Source organism: Scomber japonicus, chromosome 1 (genome assembly GCF_027409825.1).
Source record: "Scomber japonicus isolate fScoJap1 chromosome 1, fScoJap1.pri, whole genome shotgun sequence".
Classification (NCBI taxonomy): domain Eukaryota; kingdom Metazoa; phylum Chordata; class Actinopteri; order Scombriformes; family Scombridae; genus Scomber; species Scomber japonicus.
Genome location: NC_070578.1, coordinates 14,521,634 through 14,540,073, shown reverse-complemented (window position 1 = coordinate 14,540,073; position 18,440 = coordinate 14,521,634). Strand labels below are relative to the sequence as shown.

The window sequence follows — 18,440 nt, the reverse complement described above, 5'->3', positions numbered from 1 at the left end:
TTTGCCAAAAAAACAAAAAACTTCAAAATAGATAATCATACAGCTTTTTTTGAAGTAACAATAACAATTACCACACAAGTGGAGTTCTGCTTAACTCACAGATAGACGTCTCAATGCAGAACTCAAAGGAATTATTACTATGAGGTATTCAGAGACATTGGTAAAGACATGCACGGCCAGAGTGCTGGACCTTTCTACACACAGCAGAGAGACAAGGAAGGTTGGGGAAGGAGGGATGGAGGGTAAAGGGGCAGGGGGAGAGGAGAAACAAAGACCTTTGGTTTAATCTGTAGAAGTGGACAACAAAAATTCCTTTGGTATGTTTTTCATTGCATGGTTGCACTGGCGAAAGCACCACGGTGTGATAAAAAGAAAAAACCTTTTCCTTGTTTCTTCAGTAGTGGCCCTTCTACAGGCTGAGGTATTCACAGAGTCAAAGGTGAGAGGTCAACAGCGGTTTAACACTTTGGTTCAAGCAAGGCACTCGTCCTGGGAGTTTTAGAAAGATTGCAACACGTCTGCTTCTACTTTCAGGAACATGTCTGCCTATAGTTGAGTCAACAATTCTGCCCATGGCTGTCAGCTTGTCTGCCTATTGTCATGTAAAGATGTCTGACTTGTTTGTTGGATCAATATTATCAACCTATAGATACACACTAAGAGGCAGGGCCGAGTGGACATAAAGCTGCAAAGAAAATACACTCTAGCAGGATACTCCATCAAATCCACATAGATTACTTTGAAATGAATCCTGAACTAAACTTCATTCAACACAACTGTTTGCCACAATGTCAGCTTGTAGATTTGTATGTCTTCTGCCAACAAAGTGGTAGAAATGTATGCTTTTGTGTTGCTAACAAGCACAAAGAAAGACTGATCACGCTGCTAGCGAGAGCTGTATCCCGCAGGCACCTGCATTGCCGGTTGTGTGTATCTATGGCTAGATCAGCATATCTGCCTATAGCTACAGTATATCAGCATGACTATCTATGGAGCTGTAATCAGAGCACAGATGAAGCAAGAGCACGCATAGCAGGGGTGCATGGGTTGAGTGCAGGTGAGAAAGGGTGAGAAGGTAGAAGAAAGGAGAAGGGGGAAGAGAGGATATGGGGGGAGGGGGACATACAACATCTTTTAACACCACTCATAAAGGCCGTGCAATGAGAAAAAATCTTTGGTTATCTTTGGTATCATCAAAGTGATAGAAATCACGTATGGAACTTGAGTGAGGTAGCATCTTTGGTTCACACTATAAAACATCAGCAGGTCTTGACACATTTTTTTTTGTTTGTTTTTGTTTCTTGTCATCTTTTTGGTTTTTCATTCAGAGATGAAGAAGCAGCTCTCTTTTCCCTGGCTTCTCCTTCAGCGCTTGTTCTGATGAATGTAGAGCTGCTAACCCTGGCCTTGAGGAACGATGATGGCAAGGGGTCAGCTAATATATCTAATATGCTACGCTGCCCTGGGCCAGCCCTGTGTAGTGCTTTCCTCCTAGTGCTGAAATGCATAGCTTACCAGGAGAGCGGAGGCAGGATGGGGGCTGGGGGGGGGGGGGGGTTTGATCGGCAAACAGGGTGCGGGGGTGCTTTCGTATTCAGGTGACGAGCTGACATTGCTGCGTAAGCGCCAGAAAGTGATTTGATCATTGATATCATCCCCTACACCCAACATCTTCGATTAGGAGATAAAATCAAGTACGTACGAAGAGCACAGGGATGCTGGATGCTTATTATTAAGGGAGTGACTTAAAAAACACACACACACACATATCCGAGGCCCTCTTGTCTCAAGACCACACATGAAACATGGGAGCCAGCATCTTGTGTTTTCACCTTTGCGGAAAAAACACACAACTGTGAATGGATTCTTTTTGTTTGCCAGCTGCTGGCACTTGAACACATAAACTAGAGCTAAACCTGCGTTATCCATGAGCTAAACAGACTTACAGTAAATGGATGGATATGTTATGATTCATCTTCACAATGAGCATTTACAGTAACATTCACAAGGCCGATTGTGAAGATATAACTGGAATATTCAGTTTGATTCAAGAAGGCATCCATAAGGCAAATGTAAATAGTTAATTTTCAGGGTTATGTCATATAGTATTTCCTTTTGCAGGGAATGTAAATCAAAAATATGACTCAAAATGCTGTAAGGATAATGAGCGGTAACATTCTCTTCTTTGTGGCTCCTAACTAACAGTCTGTCTTGGGAGGTAAGGGAGGAGATGAGGTAAAAATACTCTTTAGATTATCAACTACAAAATATACTCTTTGGTCAAATTACTCCTTAGCAGGTTATTTAGCGTTTTTTATTTCTAAGTTGCATGAGAGGCTTCAGGGTGCAGGAGGATTTGGTTTCTCTTTTTTTCTAAATGATTCAACGTTTCAGCATGTTGGAAGAAAGCACTACCATGTGGGTTGAGGATTTGGGGGTGTGGACGGGGGGCTTTGGTTTGGGTTCAGGGTTGGGATTCGGTTTTGGGTTAGCAGTCTACGCTGGGCATTTCCCTGTCTGTCTGGGATGCTTGATGGAAAGACAGACAGCTGGACAGACAGACAGATAGACAGACAGTCCACCAATCCAAAAAGGTTGCACAACCGTCTGGTCGCTCCTGTAGGATTTTTTCTTTCCCATTAAAAGTTGATTGGCCAATCCCACCGGAGCTCCACATTCTGGCTGTTTTTTCAAGGTTTGTGGACAGCTGTAGATCAGACTGCCAACAGGCTGATTAAACCTCCATTAAGGGACCCATCATTAAAACCAACCAATCAGATTAAAGATAAGGATGGCAAATGATAGATTGATACTGAGTGGGGAGGTGTGAGGGGAGGGGGGTTGTAGTAAAGCTAGAGACCAGTGACAGTGAGTGTGTGTGTAAGGGGGGGTGGGGGTAAAACTATAGATCTTTTTGCAGTATGTTACACATAAATGTGTTGCTGAAACAAACATTTCAAAGCGGGTCAAACGAGAAGTCTTTGGTTTGTTTTTTCATCTTTGGATACTATAAATATCAATATAGTACAGGTTTAAGGGCAAAATGTTGCTTCAAGGTCTTTTTTTAAGTTTCTCTTTGTTTCTCTTAAGTTTTAAAGCTTTTCCACCGAGGTTGAGTCAGTCCATGAGTTGGTCAAATCAGTCCATCTTCAGGCTTTGGTGCAGGCGTTGGGGCCAGAGTTGACTGAGTGACCGGAACCATCGTCCACCCACTTATCTAGGCTCCGGCGGCGTGCGTTCATAAAGAAGTTGCTGACTGTGGCCAGCTCGAGGCCCAGCTGCTGGGCGATAGTGACCTGCAGCTCTTTGGATGGACGCTTGTTCTCCTTGAAGATGGCGTGGAGCGTCCGCCGCTGCACGTCTGTGAACACCAGCCGGGGCTTCTTGCTCACGTTCCCCCTCTCACTTCTGCCGTGGTCCTGTTCCTTACGCTTACATGCTGCAGAGACAGACAGGAGACAGAGAGAGAGTACGTTTGTGAAAAATGTCAGAGGATACTTGAGTAAAAACAAGAATTACAAAAGAAAACTGGTATAAGAGTCTTTTCTCTTCTGTCTGGGTTGATTGACAAAATTCTGAATAAATCCACTGCATGAACTGACCCATGAATGATGGAAGTGGTTCTTCCCAGTAGCAGTTTTGTCTACAAGTCTGCAGGTTTTTATTCTTACTGGGACACTGATATGATTATAAAACCCCAATAATATCTGACATTTTCCAATCCCGTTTTGACCAAAACCAATCCTGATATGCATTTCGTTCTGGACTGTATTTTTTCTGCTAGAGTACAAATACATGTGCAAAACATGTCCAATATTTCATAGGTGCATATGTCAAGATAATTCAGTGGATTTCACACTACTTTCTATTGCTAATTTGACATGTTTATCATGTGGAATTATCTTAGAGACAAAGTTAAAAAAGCAAACTTCACAATCCTTCAAATCGGTAGTTACATGAATATTTGGCTGATACCAGTATTGCATTCAAACTATCAGGCTGTAACTGGTGTATAACACCAAGGAGCCAGTAGGAAAACAAACTATTTTTCTTAACTGTAAAGTGTTTGTAACGTGTTTTCCTGCAGGAAAGATGTTCATAGTTTGTTTGATCTCTCACTCCTTTCCTCTTAACAAAAGTTAATATCAGTTGACAACAACAATATTCTGTCTAAAGCAAACTAAATAAAAGTAACAGAAGCATATTTTAATGCCTTGGTTTAACTTCTGTTAATTAACAAACAAGCTGAGTGAGTTACATTAAAATAATGAAATCTCAGATTCAGTGTATACAGTCATGCATCACACTGCAGGCAGGTAAAAGCTGTGCCACACAGATACTCCTTCAAACCGCAAGGGAGCATGGGAAATGGCAGCGGAATTACACTCTTCTTCATTTTGACCCCATGCTGCCCCATACACCCCTTGTGGCCCCCCCTTTGGACCAAAGGTCGAGTGGAGACCAGACAGTGAGGAAACAATGAGCGCTGTCCGCGGTGCTGAAAGCGAACGGGACACTTCAGTAAACCACATCTGTGGAAACAATGAACTACAGATCCTCTAATATTTGAAAGACATCCTTAGGAATGTGTTAGACGGGGAATCAAACCTGTCTTCAGCTTATTTTATTTATTTATTTAACTTCACAAACCCTGATTCACCCCCTTTTCAGAATAAGGCTCCATAGTGAGCAAGGACCAGGAGGGGGCAGGCGCGGGCTGCTGGAAGGAGGCCTGATGGACTCACAGGGGAAATTCATGGACGGCTTATTCTACCCACAAAGCAATTATCAAACCACTGCTGATTAATTTTGCAAAAAGCACCGGGAGAATAAAACCTTTAATTAGAAAACCTTAAAACAGAACAATACACGAGGGAAACCAATTAAACAAACAAACGGAAAATACAGCCAAAATAACACATTCTGTTTATCATTGCACTATAAAAATGACTAACAATTCTGTATCACATAAGGATTTTTATGTAGTCAATAGTAACTTTAAATTGGTTTATTACTTCTTTTTATGGCATTCGTGTAAATCCAGTCTCTAATTTTCATATCCTTTCCAAATTAAGTAGTAAACATTAAGCTTAATGTGGGACAGATTTAAATAAACATAATCATTAAATCAAACAAATTAAAGCTGATTGTGCAGATCCCACGTTGTAACCTCATTTTAACACACACTCTCTCTGATGTGTGCTAAAGTACAGTCCAGAGCCCTGTCCGCGTGACCATAAACTGGAGTAATTGTGAGTATGAGAAGCTCGGTGTCTCCAGTACTGGTAAATATTAACAGAGAGTCGGAGCTCCTCGTGTACGAGCTGCTATAAATCAGGAGGAGTGAAGGCCACGCAGACAGCAGGAGCCACCACACTGCGGCCCGGCCCGGGCCCCGGCACAGGAGGCCCGGACAGAGAGGCAGCTTTCCCAGGAGCAAGGGGGGGGACATAACAACGGCCTCGTTATCTGGCTAATTACACACAAACGCACGCACGCGCACACACACACACACACACACACATACACACACACACGCTGCTGCTGCTGCTGCTCCCGGCTAATCATTAAAAACACAGAAGAGATAACTCCACACACTCAAACACACTGGGCCCACTGACACAGCCCTGCGTTTCATAATCTTACAGACCACAAGAGAACAACAAACAGACAGTGCTAGAAAATGCTGCAAATATTCAACTGGAAAAAACAACTCTCTGCCTGTTCTACAGTTCTAGTTGTAAAAACACCAGAAAAACACCAAACACATGCTTAATTTCATTTAAATAGGCCTCTCCTGTCTGAACTCGTTTATTCTGTCTTGTGCCAAACGGCCTGACTACTTTTATTCTGCGCTGTTTAAGTAAGTTCATATGCGTAATTGAATACGTTTGTGTGTGTGTGTGAGGGGTGGGGTGGGGGGTGGGGGGCGAGATTAATTTCAGAAGCCTGAAATCAATAAGTATATCACGTCTACTTCAGAACACGATCACATATCTGGTTCACCTCGGAACGAGCGGATCAATAAAATGGCGCTCAGCCTATTCTTCTCCAAATGAATTTAGTTTTTAACTGTACATTTTCTGCTCTCCAGATGTTTTTTTGGTGCTTTGTTTTTTTTATAATTAAAAATGTAAACGTTTGCTTTGTAATTTCTTTTTATGAGTAGTTATCTGATAAAAAAGTTCAGACAGAACTTAAGGTGTTCAAGAAAAGCTAAATATGAACAATCTAACTGAAGCAGGGCTGAGACATGTATTATCTATGTCCAGCCGGTATTAATATCTCTTACTTTAATAAATACATAAATAATATTTTTAAAAGCAACATCAATACTCATCAATGGGATACACAATTACAGGATTCCCACGTGGAAGGTAATTTCACATTAATTATCAAATGATGATCAGATCCAAAAGCAGCATTCAAAAGTTCAATTTTTTTCCAGTCATTTGAAAAAGTCAGAAGTAATAAAAACTTCATCTTCATCAACCAACAACACCCCCCCCCTACACACACACACACACACACACACACACACACACACACACACACACACACAGACCCCCACACAGCAGCAGATGGGAAAACTGAAAAATAATCAATTGCGATTACACTCACGTGCGCACACTAGGGCACGCACGCACCCACCCACGCACTCACACACACATATATACACGCACGCACTTTCCAATATGTAGCCACAGCCTCACTTTTCAAAAAGCCAAAAAGCCCATTTGTAGGTCATTGATTATTATTAAAATCCATTGGATGTCTGTTGACGCGCATGTCCGACGATATGGGCCTCATCACGCGCCCTAATTGACTCGTGTGTACCTCAGGGACAAATTAATACAGAGGTCTATCAGTTAATTAGAGGAACCTCAGTGAGGGTTAGTTTACGACCAAAACATAAACACACATAAACACATGCTTTATTCTTTTCTTTTTCTATTCTTAATCTGAAAATAAGAATTAAGAGCGACACACACACACACACACTCACAGCTTTTTCCTCTCTTTCTGTTTACACCAAGGGCAACACCAAAAAGGCTGATCAGTTGCATCTACACCAAAATAAACACATTCCTAACGATTTCTGGGCGAAGGATCAGCTTACGCACACAATCCAGCGGTCGATACTTTGAGGTAAAACGACATGAGCACTTGTTTCACACAACCCCAAAATCAGTGTAGAGACAGAAAGGGGACGCGTATTGATTGGTCATCAGCTCTGCGAAGCGCCCCTCAAACTTAGATATTGTTAAACATAAATGTAATGTGTTTGATTTTGACCATCAAGCAGATCCTCCTCTCCTAGACATGCATCTCTTATTTGGAGGCCATAAACAAACCAGGGTCATCAGTGGATCACACCCTGAAGCATGGCCTAGTTCCTGTCTGCATCTATAATATCATTTTCTATCAAGACTTACAGGATATTTTAAAAGGAGTAGAAGTGGAGAGATTACTGATGGCTGGCAAGATATTTTGATGAATTATTAGATTTTCAGCCCAGCGGGAACATTTTTCCTGAATGCTACTCTGCTGTGGTTTTAAATTCCACTTAAACTGCTGGAATATGTTGAGTGTTTTTCCTCCATTATGATGAAACTACAAGAGCAGTTTTGTTTCCCAACCCACTTAACCTGTCCATTTAAGTAAGGTAGCGTTCAGGGCCAGTGTTCCCCTGAGCCGAATCAAAGCTCCTGTTCAAGCGTCACATTCAGAAGATGAAAACAAAAAGGGGGGGCTTTACCGAGGCTTCGCTCACCTGCGAGCCTGAGTGCACTCATGCGTTGGAACTCAGGCTCCTGCAGCCATTTCCACATGCGACGGAAGGTCTCTCTGCCGGACTTGAGCTTGGACCAGGGTTTGGGGTTTCTCAGCAGGTCGGACAGAGTCCCCTGGGACCTGCACAGGACCCGTTGGGCAAAGATGGCCTGAGGGATGCTGTAGCGCTTCAGCTCCGTGGTGATCCTCTGCGCCACTTCTTTGGTATTCACCTCCTCCATCTGTCCCCCAGAAACACCACCAGCTCCACCGCCGCCCCCTTGCTGCCGGAGCCCGGAGGCCTGCTCCCGGCTGTTCCCCGGCCCCTGGACGTGCCCCTGTGCGCCAAGGTGGGCGTGAGGGTGATGGTGGAGGCCGTTGATTTGTACCATGCCCGCTGAGGAGCTCATGTGCTGCTCCGTGTGTCTGCCGAGCATGGCCGGATGGTGAGCCTCAAACCCGCTGGGGGTGAGCATCTTCTCACCAGGCATGGCGGCACCGGGATGAGCGTAGGGCGGAATACCGGCCTGGGTCGTATGTATGCTGGCCAGACCGGAACCAGACAGCGGGGAGAGACTCTGGCCCATGCATGGATCCTTGTGATGATATGCGGGATACAGACTGTTCATAGGTGCCAGACTCCGGTCCTCTCGCATCAACGTGAAACTGCCGCTGACATTCCCGGGGATCCTCTGGTGCGGATGAGGGTGAGGATGGTGGGGATGGTGGTGGTGATGGTGGGGAGGAAACTTGTCGGACACGGTGGAGATGGGGGGTAAGGGCTGCAGGGGGGTTAGGGTGGTGTAAGTGCTGCTAGCACTCATGCCAGGGGGGGCTTCACACATGCTGATGGCTGGATGCAGGTGTCCATGGTGGCCGGGGTGATAGTCTCCACTGTCCAGCAGGGTCGCCATGCCCATAGCGCGGTGGCTCAGACCCCGGGGGCTCGGACGGGAATGCGGACTGTGGCCACTCAGCAGCTCTCCGTGACCGGACACGGACTCATGGCTCACTCCGTGCAGGTCGCCAATATTCTCCATCGACAGCTGTGCGTTCATGATCCGGGCAGCGCTGTGGACAAACCATCTATCTGACCTACCACAGTTTGCTGATGTCCAGAAGTCTTCACGTCCAGTAAAGTTCAATTTGCTTTTGTTGCTTTTTTTCTTTTTCTTCTTCTTGCAGCAGCCTCCTTTCCTTTTGCCGTTTCTCTGCTCTTATATTCACCTATTTGATTATTCTCCTACCTCTGACGCTATTTTGCAGAATGGAAACTCCTTTTTCCGAATCCAGTTTTTTCGTTATATTTTTGTGTTTTTGTTTTTTTTTTAATTTCCTGATTCTCTTTATAATTCAAGCCCCCCCACCGCCAACCAGCTGTCCTTGCGCTCCGGTCTGGTGCCGCGCCATCTCTCTAGTTGTGTGTCTCCAACCCCTCTTCCACCGCAGCACAGATCACCGTCTACACATGCGCACTATGGACATTCATCTCCTCCCATAAACACACACACTCTCTCTCTCCCTCTCTCTCTCTCTCAAACACACACACACCGCTCTGACGTCAGCTACCTTATTAAGGAAGGGAGGTAACAAACCACCTGCTAAAAGCTGCTCTCCCCGATAACCCATATTCAGCAGCCTATGGCCTTTACTGAAATGTTAAAAAATGCAAATAGACGGATCTCTAATCAAAATTCTCACAGAATCGACTTATGCAGGCGAGCTGGACGCAACGCTCAATGTTTAATTGTCAACTACTGCTTAGAAAACGTTAAATTGATTGGGGCTAATGAGGCTTTACCTTCAGTCCTCCTTAAATGATTAAGTGCAAATGAAGTAGCCTAAACTTCCGGGTTCATTTGGAGTTGATTTTTAACTTGTGAGGTCTGGGATTCAAAACCTCCAATGAAAACACATCGCTCTTAAGCAGAATGAAGAAGAAAAAAAAGAAGAGGCACCACAAATTGCAACAAAGCATTATAATTGAATTTGTAGCTACAGGGCTGCCAGTGAACTTATATTCATCCACATCATATAGATCCATTCTTTCATTATTGGGCTCCTTCAGCTGCACCTCCCCGCCCCCACAACCCTGCCAAGTGTGTGGCGGTTTAACCAAACGAGGAAGACTGTAGTACCTTCTCTTTTGATAGAAAAAGATGAGCAGATGTGTCTATTGTTCAACCATTAGGCTTAACGAACCAAGCCCAGCACTATGTGTGTGTGTGAGGGCACGCGCATGCACTTGTGAGTAGGTGGGGACGCGCACACGCTGTCCTATTTGGACGAGGGGCACATTTAAATCTGAAGTTTGAGTATTTTTTAAAACTATATAAATATGAAATATATACATAGATATAAAAACACCAACACATTTTTTTTATTTACACAAAAGAGACTTTTTATTTATGTTGACAGAACAACGTCCAAATGAGACGTACACACATTCACAGCCTCTCTGTAAAGTCCATTGAGGAAATGACATGCTGACACATAACAGGACCGGTTGTCTCTATATTATTGTTGAGCATTATGCTGCGTGAGTGTCAAACTCCCCCCCCAAAACCCCGCAGGCCTGATAAAAGCCGGCCCCTGGTCACATGTCAGGGGCCGTTTAGCCTAATAGAGCGGTAGCGCAGAGCGTCCTCAGCCGGCCGAGGTGACAGCTTGCAGCGGTCAGTGTCCTGCTGGACCCCCTGCTGAATGAGGGACATGTCAAAGGTGACGCTTCAAGACTCCCAAAGCCAACATCTGCGGGGGACAGATTAACCTTTCAGACTTTTCCCTGTCCTGGACCTGCTAGGGGCCCTGCATCTGTCAAGGTCCCCACAATAGACCCACCGCTCGGTTGAACGAGTTAAATAAAAGAAAAGAAGAAAAAAAAGAGAGAGAAGAAGTTAAACTGTCTCTGATGTGAAGTCAATGTCAACGGCGTGTGTGTGACGTGTGTCGAGACAAAAGGACACTAATTCCTCCAAGTGTGGCTGTCCAACCGTGTAGTCCAGTGGACATAATAGACTATAGAGGCAAGCAAATACATAACAGGGAAACAAAAACACTGACAGCATAATAACATATTAATAACTAAACAGTTGAGGAAGACCACCGCGTTAATAGGAACTCTACTCTTTAAATTGAACCCAGTTTTTTTTTTTTTAAATACTGATTTTAGAGCACATACACTTTAACCTCATTACGCACAATTAAATAAGCCTATATACTATCTTTCTCCAAGGGTAGCTCCAGTTAGTATGTTTTCATTTGGGCAGACACACAGAGACAAACGAGATGTAGAAGGAGAATATGAAAGGCCAAGGTTTGGCCTTACATGGCAGCAAACCTCATCTACACATTCTCATACGGATCGATAGGCTCCTGCCATGTCTGCACGGCCTGAGATGTGTGTTTATGTGTGTTGGCTCTCTATGGCCATTGTGCCGAGATAGGCCTGGCCCTACGAGCCGTTGACATTTGCTTTTTTTTTTTTTTGCAGAGAATATAAGGGACAGTGTTTTCTGAGCAGTCCTGAAAGAGTATGTATTGCAAGCGGAATTCAATTCAATTAGTACAAAGGAAACAGAAGGCAGAGACCAATGAGCAATACACAGCCTCACCGATCCGTGCTATTCTCGGATATGCAGAGAAGAGTGTGTCAGCCGAGTTTAACCTGAAATTAAAAAAAAAAAAAAAAAAAAAAAAAAAAAAAGTCTGTGCCAAACAAAATGAGGCCAGGCCGTGCGCTTTGCTGACAGGACCGGGCACCTAAAGGCACCGTGTCAATTACTTACAGGTTTCACGCTGATTATTAATCAGGGGGCATCATTCCTGTGAAGCCCGCAGCAGCATATCCGAGCTGAAACAATATAATGCCTCGCAGAGAGGACAGTGGATCAATATTTCGGCAGCTCTTGCAAAGTGACACAGCGTTGCGAGCGTTATAGATGTTGAAAACGACAATTACAGCTTGTTTAAAGGGAAAAAGGGGCCTTTGCTAAATGGCATCTGGTGAAACTAAACTTTTATAAATGAGATTGCTGAGCTCGGCCTATATGGACATTTATGGCGGATGAACTCATATTATACAGGGGCGCGTGCATGTGGAAACTGAATTAGCCTTTTGAAAATAAATCAGACTGCTCTCGCTTTATCCTTTTGAACCCATGAACTAATTTATTGGTTCACCTTTAAAGTCTTCCATTAATATGGTGCCTCTCTAAATCTATATCATATGATTTATTCTTCAATACCTCAGAAAAACAAGATTTTTGTGTGTGAGAGATATACAGATATGATTTAAAATACCTGCAACTACATGAAATGATTCCTCTCTGCGCTGTTTTATGAAAAAAAAACAGAAAAATGTGCATTGCAGTGTTGGTAGCTGGCCTTTACAGCATATTTGAAGTATAGGCCTTGAAAACACACCACACCGCACCAATCAATACTGAATACAATTATAATTCCTGGAGGAACTCAGGCCAAGCCTTTGATTTGTTAGAATAAACAAACCTAAAAATATAGCGACGTTTTTCCACATGTATTTCGCAGCATTATACAAATACAAATTATTTTCTACTGAAGTTATACGATTATTTAAATGAGCTAGCCTTCTTCCTCTAAGAAAAGCACACCAGCTTATTCGTATAAATTAAAACAAATAAAATAAAGGACGTTTTAATTTATTTTTGCTTTATTCTAATGGTCAAAACAAGACACGTTAATTGGAGAAATGTGATTTCGACGTGACTGACAACCGTTAATCACACAAGCGAAGATAATATTAAGATCTACTGAGAGCTCATCTCCATTTTAAGCTCCTACAGTTGTAAATCCCACATAACAGCATTTAAAACAAACTGCTTCAAGTTGTCTATAAGTGAAATCATGAGCGACTAACATGAACAAACAGAATAAAAAAAATCCTCTATAATATTTATAAAATGACAAATGGAAGTTTCTTCTTTTTGATTAAGGAATGTACTCTTTTTTTCCTCCTCTAATTAATAAAATGCCATCATGGCCGAGCAGCAGATGCCGTACCTGCTGCCTTGCTCACGGGTAAATCAACTGCCTCTTCCCTTGTGTTATTCCGCGTCACTTGCTCTGATTCGTGCACTCATGTGAAATTAATAAGGCATCACTTTACATTAAGGTGTCCATATGCCGCCCAATTACTCCCTGTAACTTTGGCGAGACTCCAATTATGACAACAAAACCGTGTTAACGATAGCCAAACCAGCCCCAGCAGTGATGCTCCTCCAATTCAAATGACTTCTTTCTCACACAGACTGCAGGATTTAAAGCAAATTAAAAAAGATTTTCAAATGTTTGGCGAGTTTTATAAAAACTTCAGTTCAGTTCTATATATTTTTTGGTATTCAAATGGGTGTGTTATATTTTTTAGGTGTCCTCATTTCTATATCTTTTAAGCGTGTGAGTAAAATAATCTGCCCTGCCGTTGGATCAATTCTCACTGCTTATTGGAAATATTTGACACAATGGGAATCTATTAGGACAATTGGACTGGCTGTAATTATTGCCATGGTTACTGACAGAAAAACGATTTCCAATATTTTCACTTTGCAGCTTTCCTTCATAAATATATCCCAAATAAGACAAAACTATTATCTAGAATTTTGGGCCCAATAATTAGAAATTTTCTTTTAAACTATAAGACTTTTCTCTTTGCGTTAAATTACATCAACATTTTTCCTTCTGGTACCGACGTGAGGGTGGGGCTGATTTCCTATAAGAGACTTGACAACATGTTTTCCGGTGCATCGTTGTCGCTGAGCCTCAAATAAACATTTACACAGTCGTCTCTCAGAGGAACCCCATTTCTGCTTCAGACAGGCCTAACTACATTTCAATTCATTTTCATTTAGCTGAATAGCGTTCTATGAATCCTGGCCTGTGTGTGTGTGTGTGTGTGTGTGTGTGTGTACAGCTACATCTAATCACACTGCGTTAATGTACTATCATCAGCCATAGTTATGTCCTAATTTAAAGGCAACTTTCAGTAAATGAAGCCTGCGTTATAGAAAATACCACAACCTGATTCTACAGCTACACACAGGCAGGGCTGTAGTATGTAGAAAATCAATGAGTATCTGTTCTAATGTTGCCCACAGTGGATTTGACACTGCAGTAGAATAACTGTATTTAATGAAGCTGACTTTTTGATGAAGAAAAACAACCTTTACTATGCAGATAGCCTACTACAGGTTCAAATGTGTCGCAGCAGCTGTGAGTTTGTGGCTGCAGAGAAACAATCTGATGCTTGATTTTGACTGCACTCTTTTTTTTTTCTTTCTTTTTTGTCCACGTCTATTCTCAACAGGGTGCCATGAGTTTAAACGTCTGCGTTTAAACTCATCTTCTTCTGCGACACACACACACACAAACACACACACACACACACACACACACACACACATGCACGAACAACGTACACACACACATGCACGAACAACACACAGACACACACACACACACACACACGCTCACACTGTAGTCCCCGACTTTACCACAGGATCCTATATTGTGTCATGCATCTTTAACAGCCTGCCAGCTCTCTCCCATACAGCAGCGCACAAAACGACATCAACTCTTTAACTCCAACATACGAGTGACATAAAAAAAACAACAGAGGACGTCTTCTCCGTGTTTGTTTCCCCCCAGTCCCACCCTCTCCCTCTCTCTCGTCCTCCGGCTTCCAGCTTTCTCCAGAGCTGCCAGAGTCCCAAATCCTGGGGCGAGGTATACATCCTTTAGCCGCTGCATGCGTCTCCGTTTTTCCCAATCGCAAAATTATCCGTTCCGCAAAAAAAGCCTCTATTTTTCCTGCTCCGGAGCTGGTGTCTTCTCTCCGTGCTTTTCTCGATGCATCCGCATTTGAATAGCTGGCCGGTGTTGTTATGGATCCGTGCGCACTGAAAGAGAATCAGTATGCAAATTGTTTCAGTATCAATCGAAAGGTTCGATCCGCCTGAGCGTCAGCCCCTTTGGCACGAGAGGCTGCTTTGCTGCATAAATGTGTATAATGATCCCATATATTAACACACACACACACACACACACACACACAGAAAGAGAGAGAGGGAGAGAGACCAGAAAAAATACTTCACTATTATCAAGATGTAGCTAAAATTCAGTTTAGCAGGATAAATAAAATGTAAATTTAGGGATGCAGGGGGATGTAGATTTATGCCTCCATGACCATGACTCAGACTTAAATACCTTTTTATTAGTGAAATAAACTCACACACAACTGCAGGATATCTACTAAACTATTTATATGCTACAATTAATATTTAATCTTTAATTGATTAGATTTTTCTTTCATCACTGGATGTTATGTATCCATGCCTTTGTGAAAAGTGCATTTACACCTCTGATGTGTGTTCTGTATCACAGTGGAAACTGGAAATCATCTTGTTTATTTTCTACCAATTCTGTTTTTTGCAGAATCATAATGTAATGACTCATGTAATGAATCATTACATGCCTAATAATGAGATTGAATCCCTGTTTTATGACTTATAGCAGTCATATGGTTTGTATAAAGTGTTTTACAGTAATAGGTTGTCATATTTTTAAACATATTCAGTCATATTTTGATCATCTTACAGCTGCACATAATGTAGTCTAGAAAAGAAGCACCTGTCTAAGGATGGGTTAGAGAGGAAATTAAAAAAAAAGTAAAAGGTAAAAAGAAAAGGCAATGAGGTGAAAAATATGAGAGCAGTAGGAGAGGGGAGGAGTGCAGGAGGAGGAAGAGGAGTAATGGTGAAACGTACAGAAAGTGGACAGAGGATTTGAGAGTTTAAGCAATCAAGAGCAGGACAGGCAAGATGAAGGAAAAGAGAGGAAGGGCAGCGAGAGGTGAAAGGAGAGGCTATGGAGAGGGCAGGGAGAAGGAGAGTGTGGTCAGGAGGAGATAAAGCATAGAGTCCGTTATCCATCTGTCCCAGGGTTAGAGTTTGACCAGCTGAGGGGGTCAGGGGTGAAGGGTCGACGACCCCCTTGGCCCGAGGGCTCCGTGGTCAGTGCGCTGGCAGATACACACTGGGGACAGGATTATAAGGTAAATATATATAAAAAAGGAGGATGATTTCCTGAGGTTGTTGTTTTGCAGATAGATCATCCAGCTCACACATAGAAATATTTTATTCTCTGACAAAATAAATGAGGATTCATTGTGGAGAATTAGACGGTTTACAGCACAGCCTTTTAAATGCAATGCCTCATGTCTTTTATAAATGTACTGAATACATTTCTCTTTAACTCACTAAGTCTAATATTGTTAAACATAGTCATCATTTCATGGCTGTTCTAGAGCTTTCAATCATATCATCTGACCTTCAGCAGACAGAGTTTGCCCACAGTTGTCATGTAATTGTAGAGGCTTCAATTTCCAAATATTTCTGAGCACTTTATGGACTTTTTGACCATTTTTGTAACATAGTTCTGCCACTATTTACAGGGCCTTTTAATCTAATATGATATATCAGATGTAATATCCTCAATAATATGAGGAGATTGTATATTATTAAAAAAACAAACAGGCATTAAAGCTTTTATGAGTTTTATGAGCTCGTATTTTAGTGATTTGAAATGTAATTTATTGTTTTTTTCTGGTTGTGAAAGTTAAAGTTGGTGTGTATTGACCTGTACATTCATATAAATCTCTACCGAGTTCAAGTTTCAAATGAAATGTTAAGATGCAATTCTCTCTTAACTGTTAAATGTGTTATAATGTAAATAATAGATAAGACATATCTTTACTAGATAAAACAAGTTGAGTATCAAACGTGTAAAATGAATAAAGGAAGTTGTCTGATTTGACACCAGTACAGTATTAGTGTTTGAAAGCTCAGAGGTGGATATCCCTGTTTAAACTTTAATAATGCTTTGAACAGGAGTGTCCCTCTTGATCAGTTAAGATCCTCACAGACACTTATAGGAAGTGCCATATTTAATAACTAGGTTCCACCAGTTAAAAGTGATGCACACACAGTGCACAGTGTGTGCAGATTTAACAAGGCGCTCAGTGGTTAGGTCAAGGATTGCTGTCCTTTACTTGTGCCTGAAAATCTATATCTCGCAAAGGGGAAGGATTATATATTTTATGTCAACAAGAGACTGTCTTCTTCTTTGTGTGTGTGTCTATGTGTGGATGTCTGTGAGCGGCTTACCGTTGTGCACAATAGGTCTCAGCATGTGTGTGTGTGTGTGTTGGTGTGTATGTCTCTGTGGGTGAGAGGGAAATAGACATCACTGATGAGGGTGTGCTGTAAGGTGTTGGATGTCCATATGTCTAAACCTTTATTTACAAAGATCAACTTCTTCATGAACTTTCATATACAACTTAAAATATACTCACCTGACTCACACCTGTCCTGTAAGTCTGCTTCATACAGTCAGCATGAACATTATATTTTTAACTGTTCATAGACTCTTTTTAAAGAAACAATTTGCCATATTTTGTTTTTTCCGAAAATCAATGAGGTCAAAATGTATATCAACCAATCACAGACACAATAGTTAGTAAAGCTAACACAATATGTTTCAGCCGATAACGTCAATACAAATGTTGCTGAATGCTGAAATTAGAGGCAGAGATGACACTGATACCAGCACAATCTCATATTTTATCAGTTTCCTCCAAGTGTATTCATCATTCATTGGGTATCTTTGCTTGTTGTCCAGCAATGGCCATAAACCATATTCATCACCTTAATTTGCAGTTTCAGAAGAAATATTGTATATTTCAAGTCTTAGCATTATTTTTTTTTTAATTCAGAGAAATAAATTGATTGCGTTGAACATGTGCTGAGTCAGAGTCAATACAGGTGAATGTCTGAGTCATGTGTTTGTGCATATTGACAAAATGTCAAACATATGTTCAGTGTCATCAGTTTTTTACATTAATTTTGTGTGATGTGTGAGTATGTGTTGATTATGATGAGTACAGTATATACATAGATATGTTTCTGTGCTTGTGTTTGGTTGTGTGTGTGTGTGTGTGTGTGTGTGTGTGTGTGTTTGTGCATGTGTGTGTTTAGGGGTTATGTGGGGTGGGAAGGAGGGATTAGTAGGGAAAGTGGCCGGGGTAAGGACAATGATAGCTGCATCTAAAAGAGGATTACATGAGTTCCCCTGTCATCATGTACCTGCCATTATGGGATTACGGATGGCGCTTCCACCTTTTCCATTCAACGTCGTGGCACAGGGGCGAAGCCTTCAAAATACCGCTGCACTCACACAAGCTCAAAGCCTCACCTAGAGGGAATGAGGGGGGTGGTCCTGCTGAGGTCAACAGGTAGAGTACAGCACTAAAACTGCCAGTTGGAGTTTGTGGGTTGTTACAGGTCTGAATCCAGCTGTGTTAATCCCAGCTAACACTGTATACACTTATGATAGTGTTTGGATAAAAAATGCTCTGCAAGAAGCATGTTTGGTGATTCTGACAGCGAGTATCTCATAGACACAGAAAGATGCAACCAATGAAAGAAAGCACCGTTAAAACACACACACACACACACACACACACACACACACACACACACACACACACACACAGGTGTCTTACGAAACCCCATCATTCAGCAATACACAGAAGTTCAATTATAGATCTGTTAAACAACTAAAACCACGTTAATGTG

The 18,440-nt window shown here is 42.1% G+C and overlaps 1 protein-coding gene across 2 annotated transcripts in view; it reads right to left on the bottom strand.

Annotated features, from left to right (window-relative positions):
* Window positions 1–9,203, bottom strand: part of onecut1 (one cut homeobox 1) — an 11,364-nt gene extending 2,161 nt beyond the window's left edge. The window contains exons 1-2 of one of the 2 annotated variants that reach the window (XM_053320469.1): window positions 7,760–9,203; window positions 1–3,439 (exon numbers count right to left, since the gene is read on the bottom strand). The exon at window positions 1–3,439 is cut by the window's left edge and continues 2,161 nt beyond it. In XM_053320469.1, the coding sequence (XP_053176444.1) occupies window positions 3,150–3,439; window positions 7,760–8,831 (1,362 nt within the window). In that variant the 5' untranslated portion in view covers window positions 8,832–9,203 and the 3' untranslated portion in view covers window positions 1–3,149. The remainder of the gene's footprint in view (window positions 3,440–7,759) is intronic. The other variant, XM_053320477.1, reaches the window with a different exon arrangement.
* Between the last annotated feature and the right edge of the window lie 9,237 nt (window positions 9,204–18,440).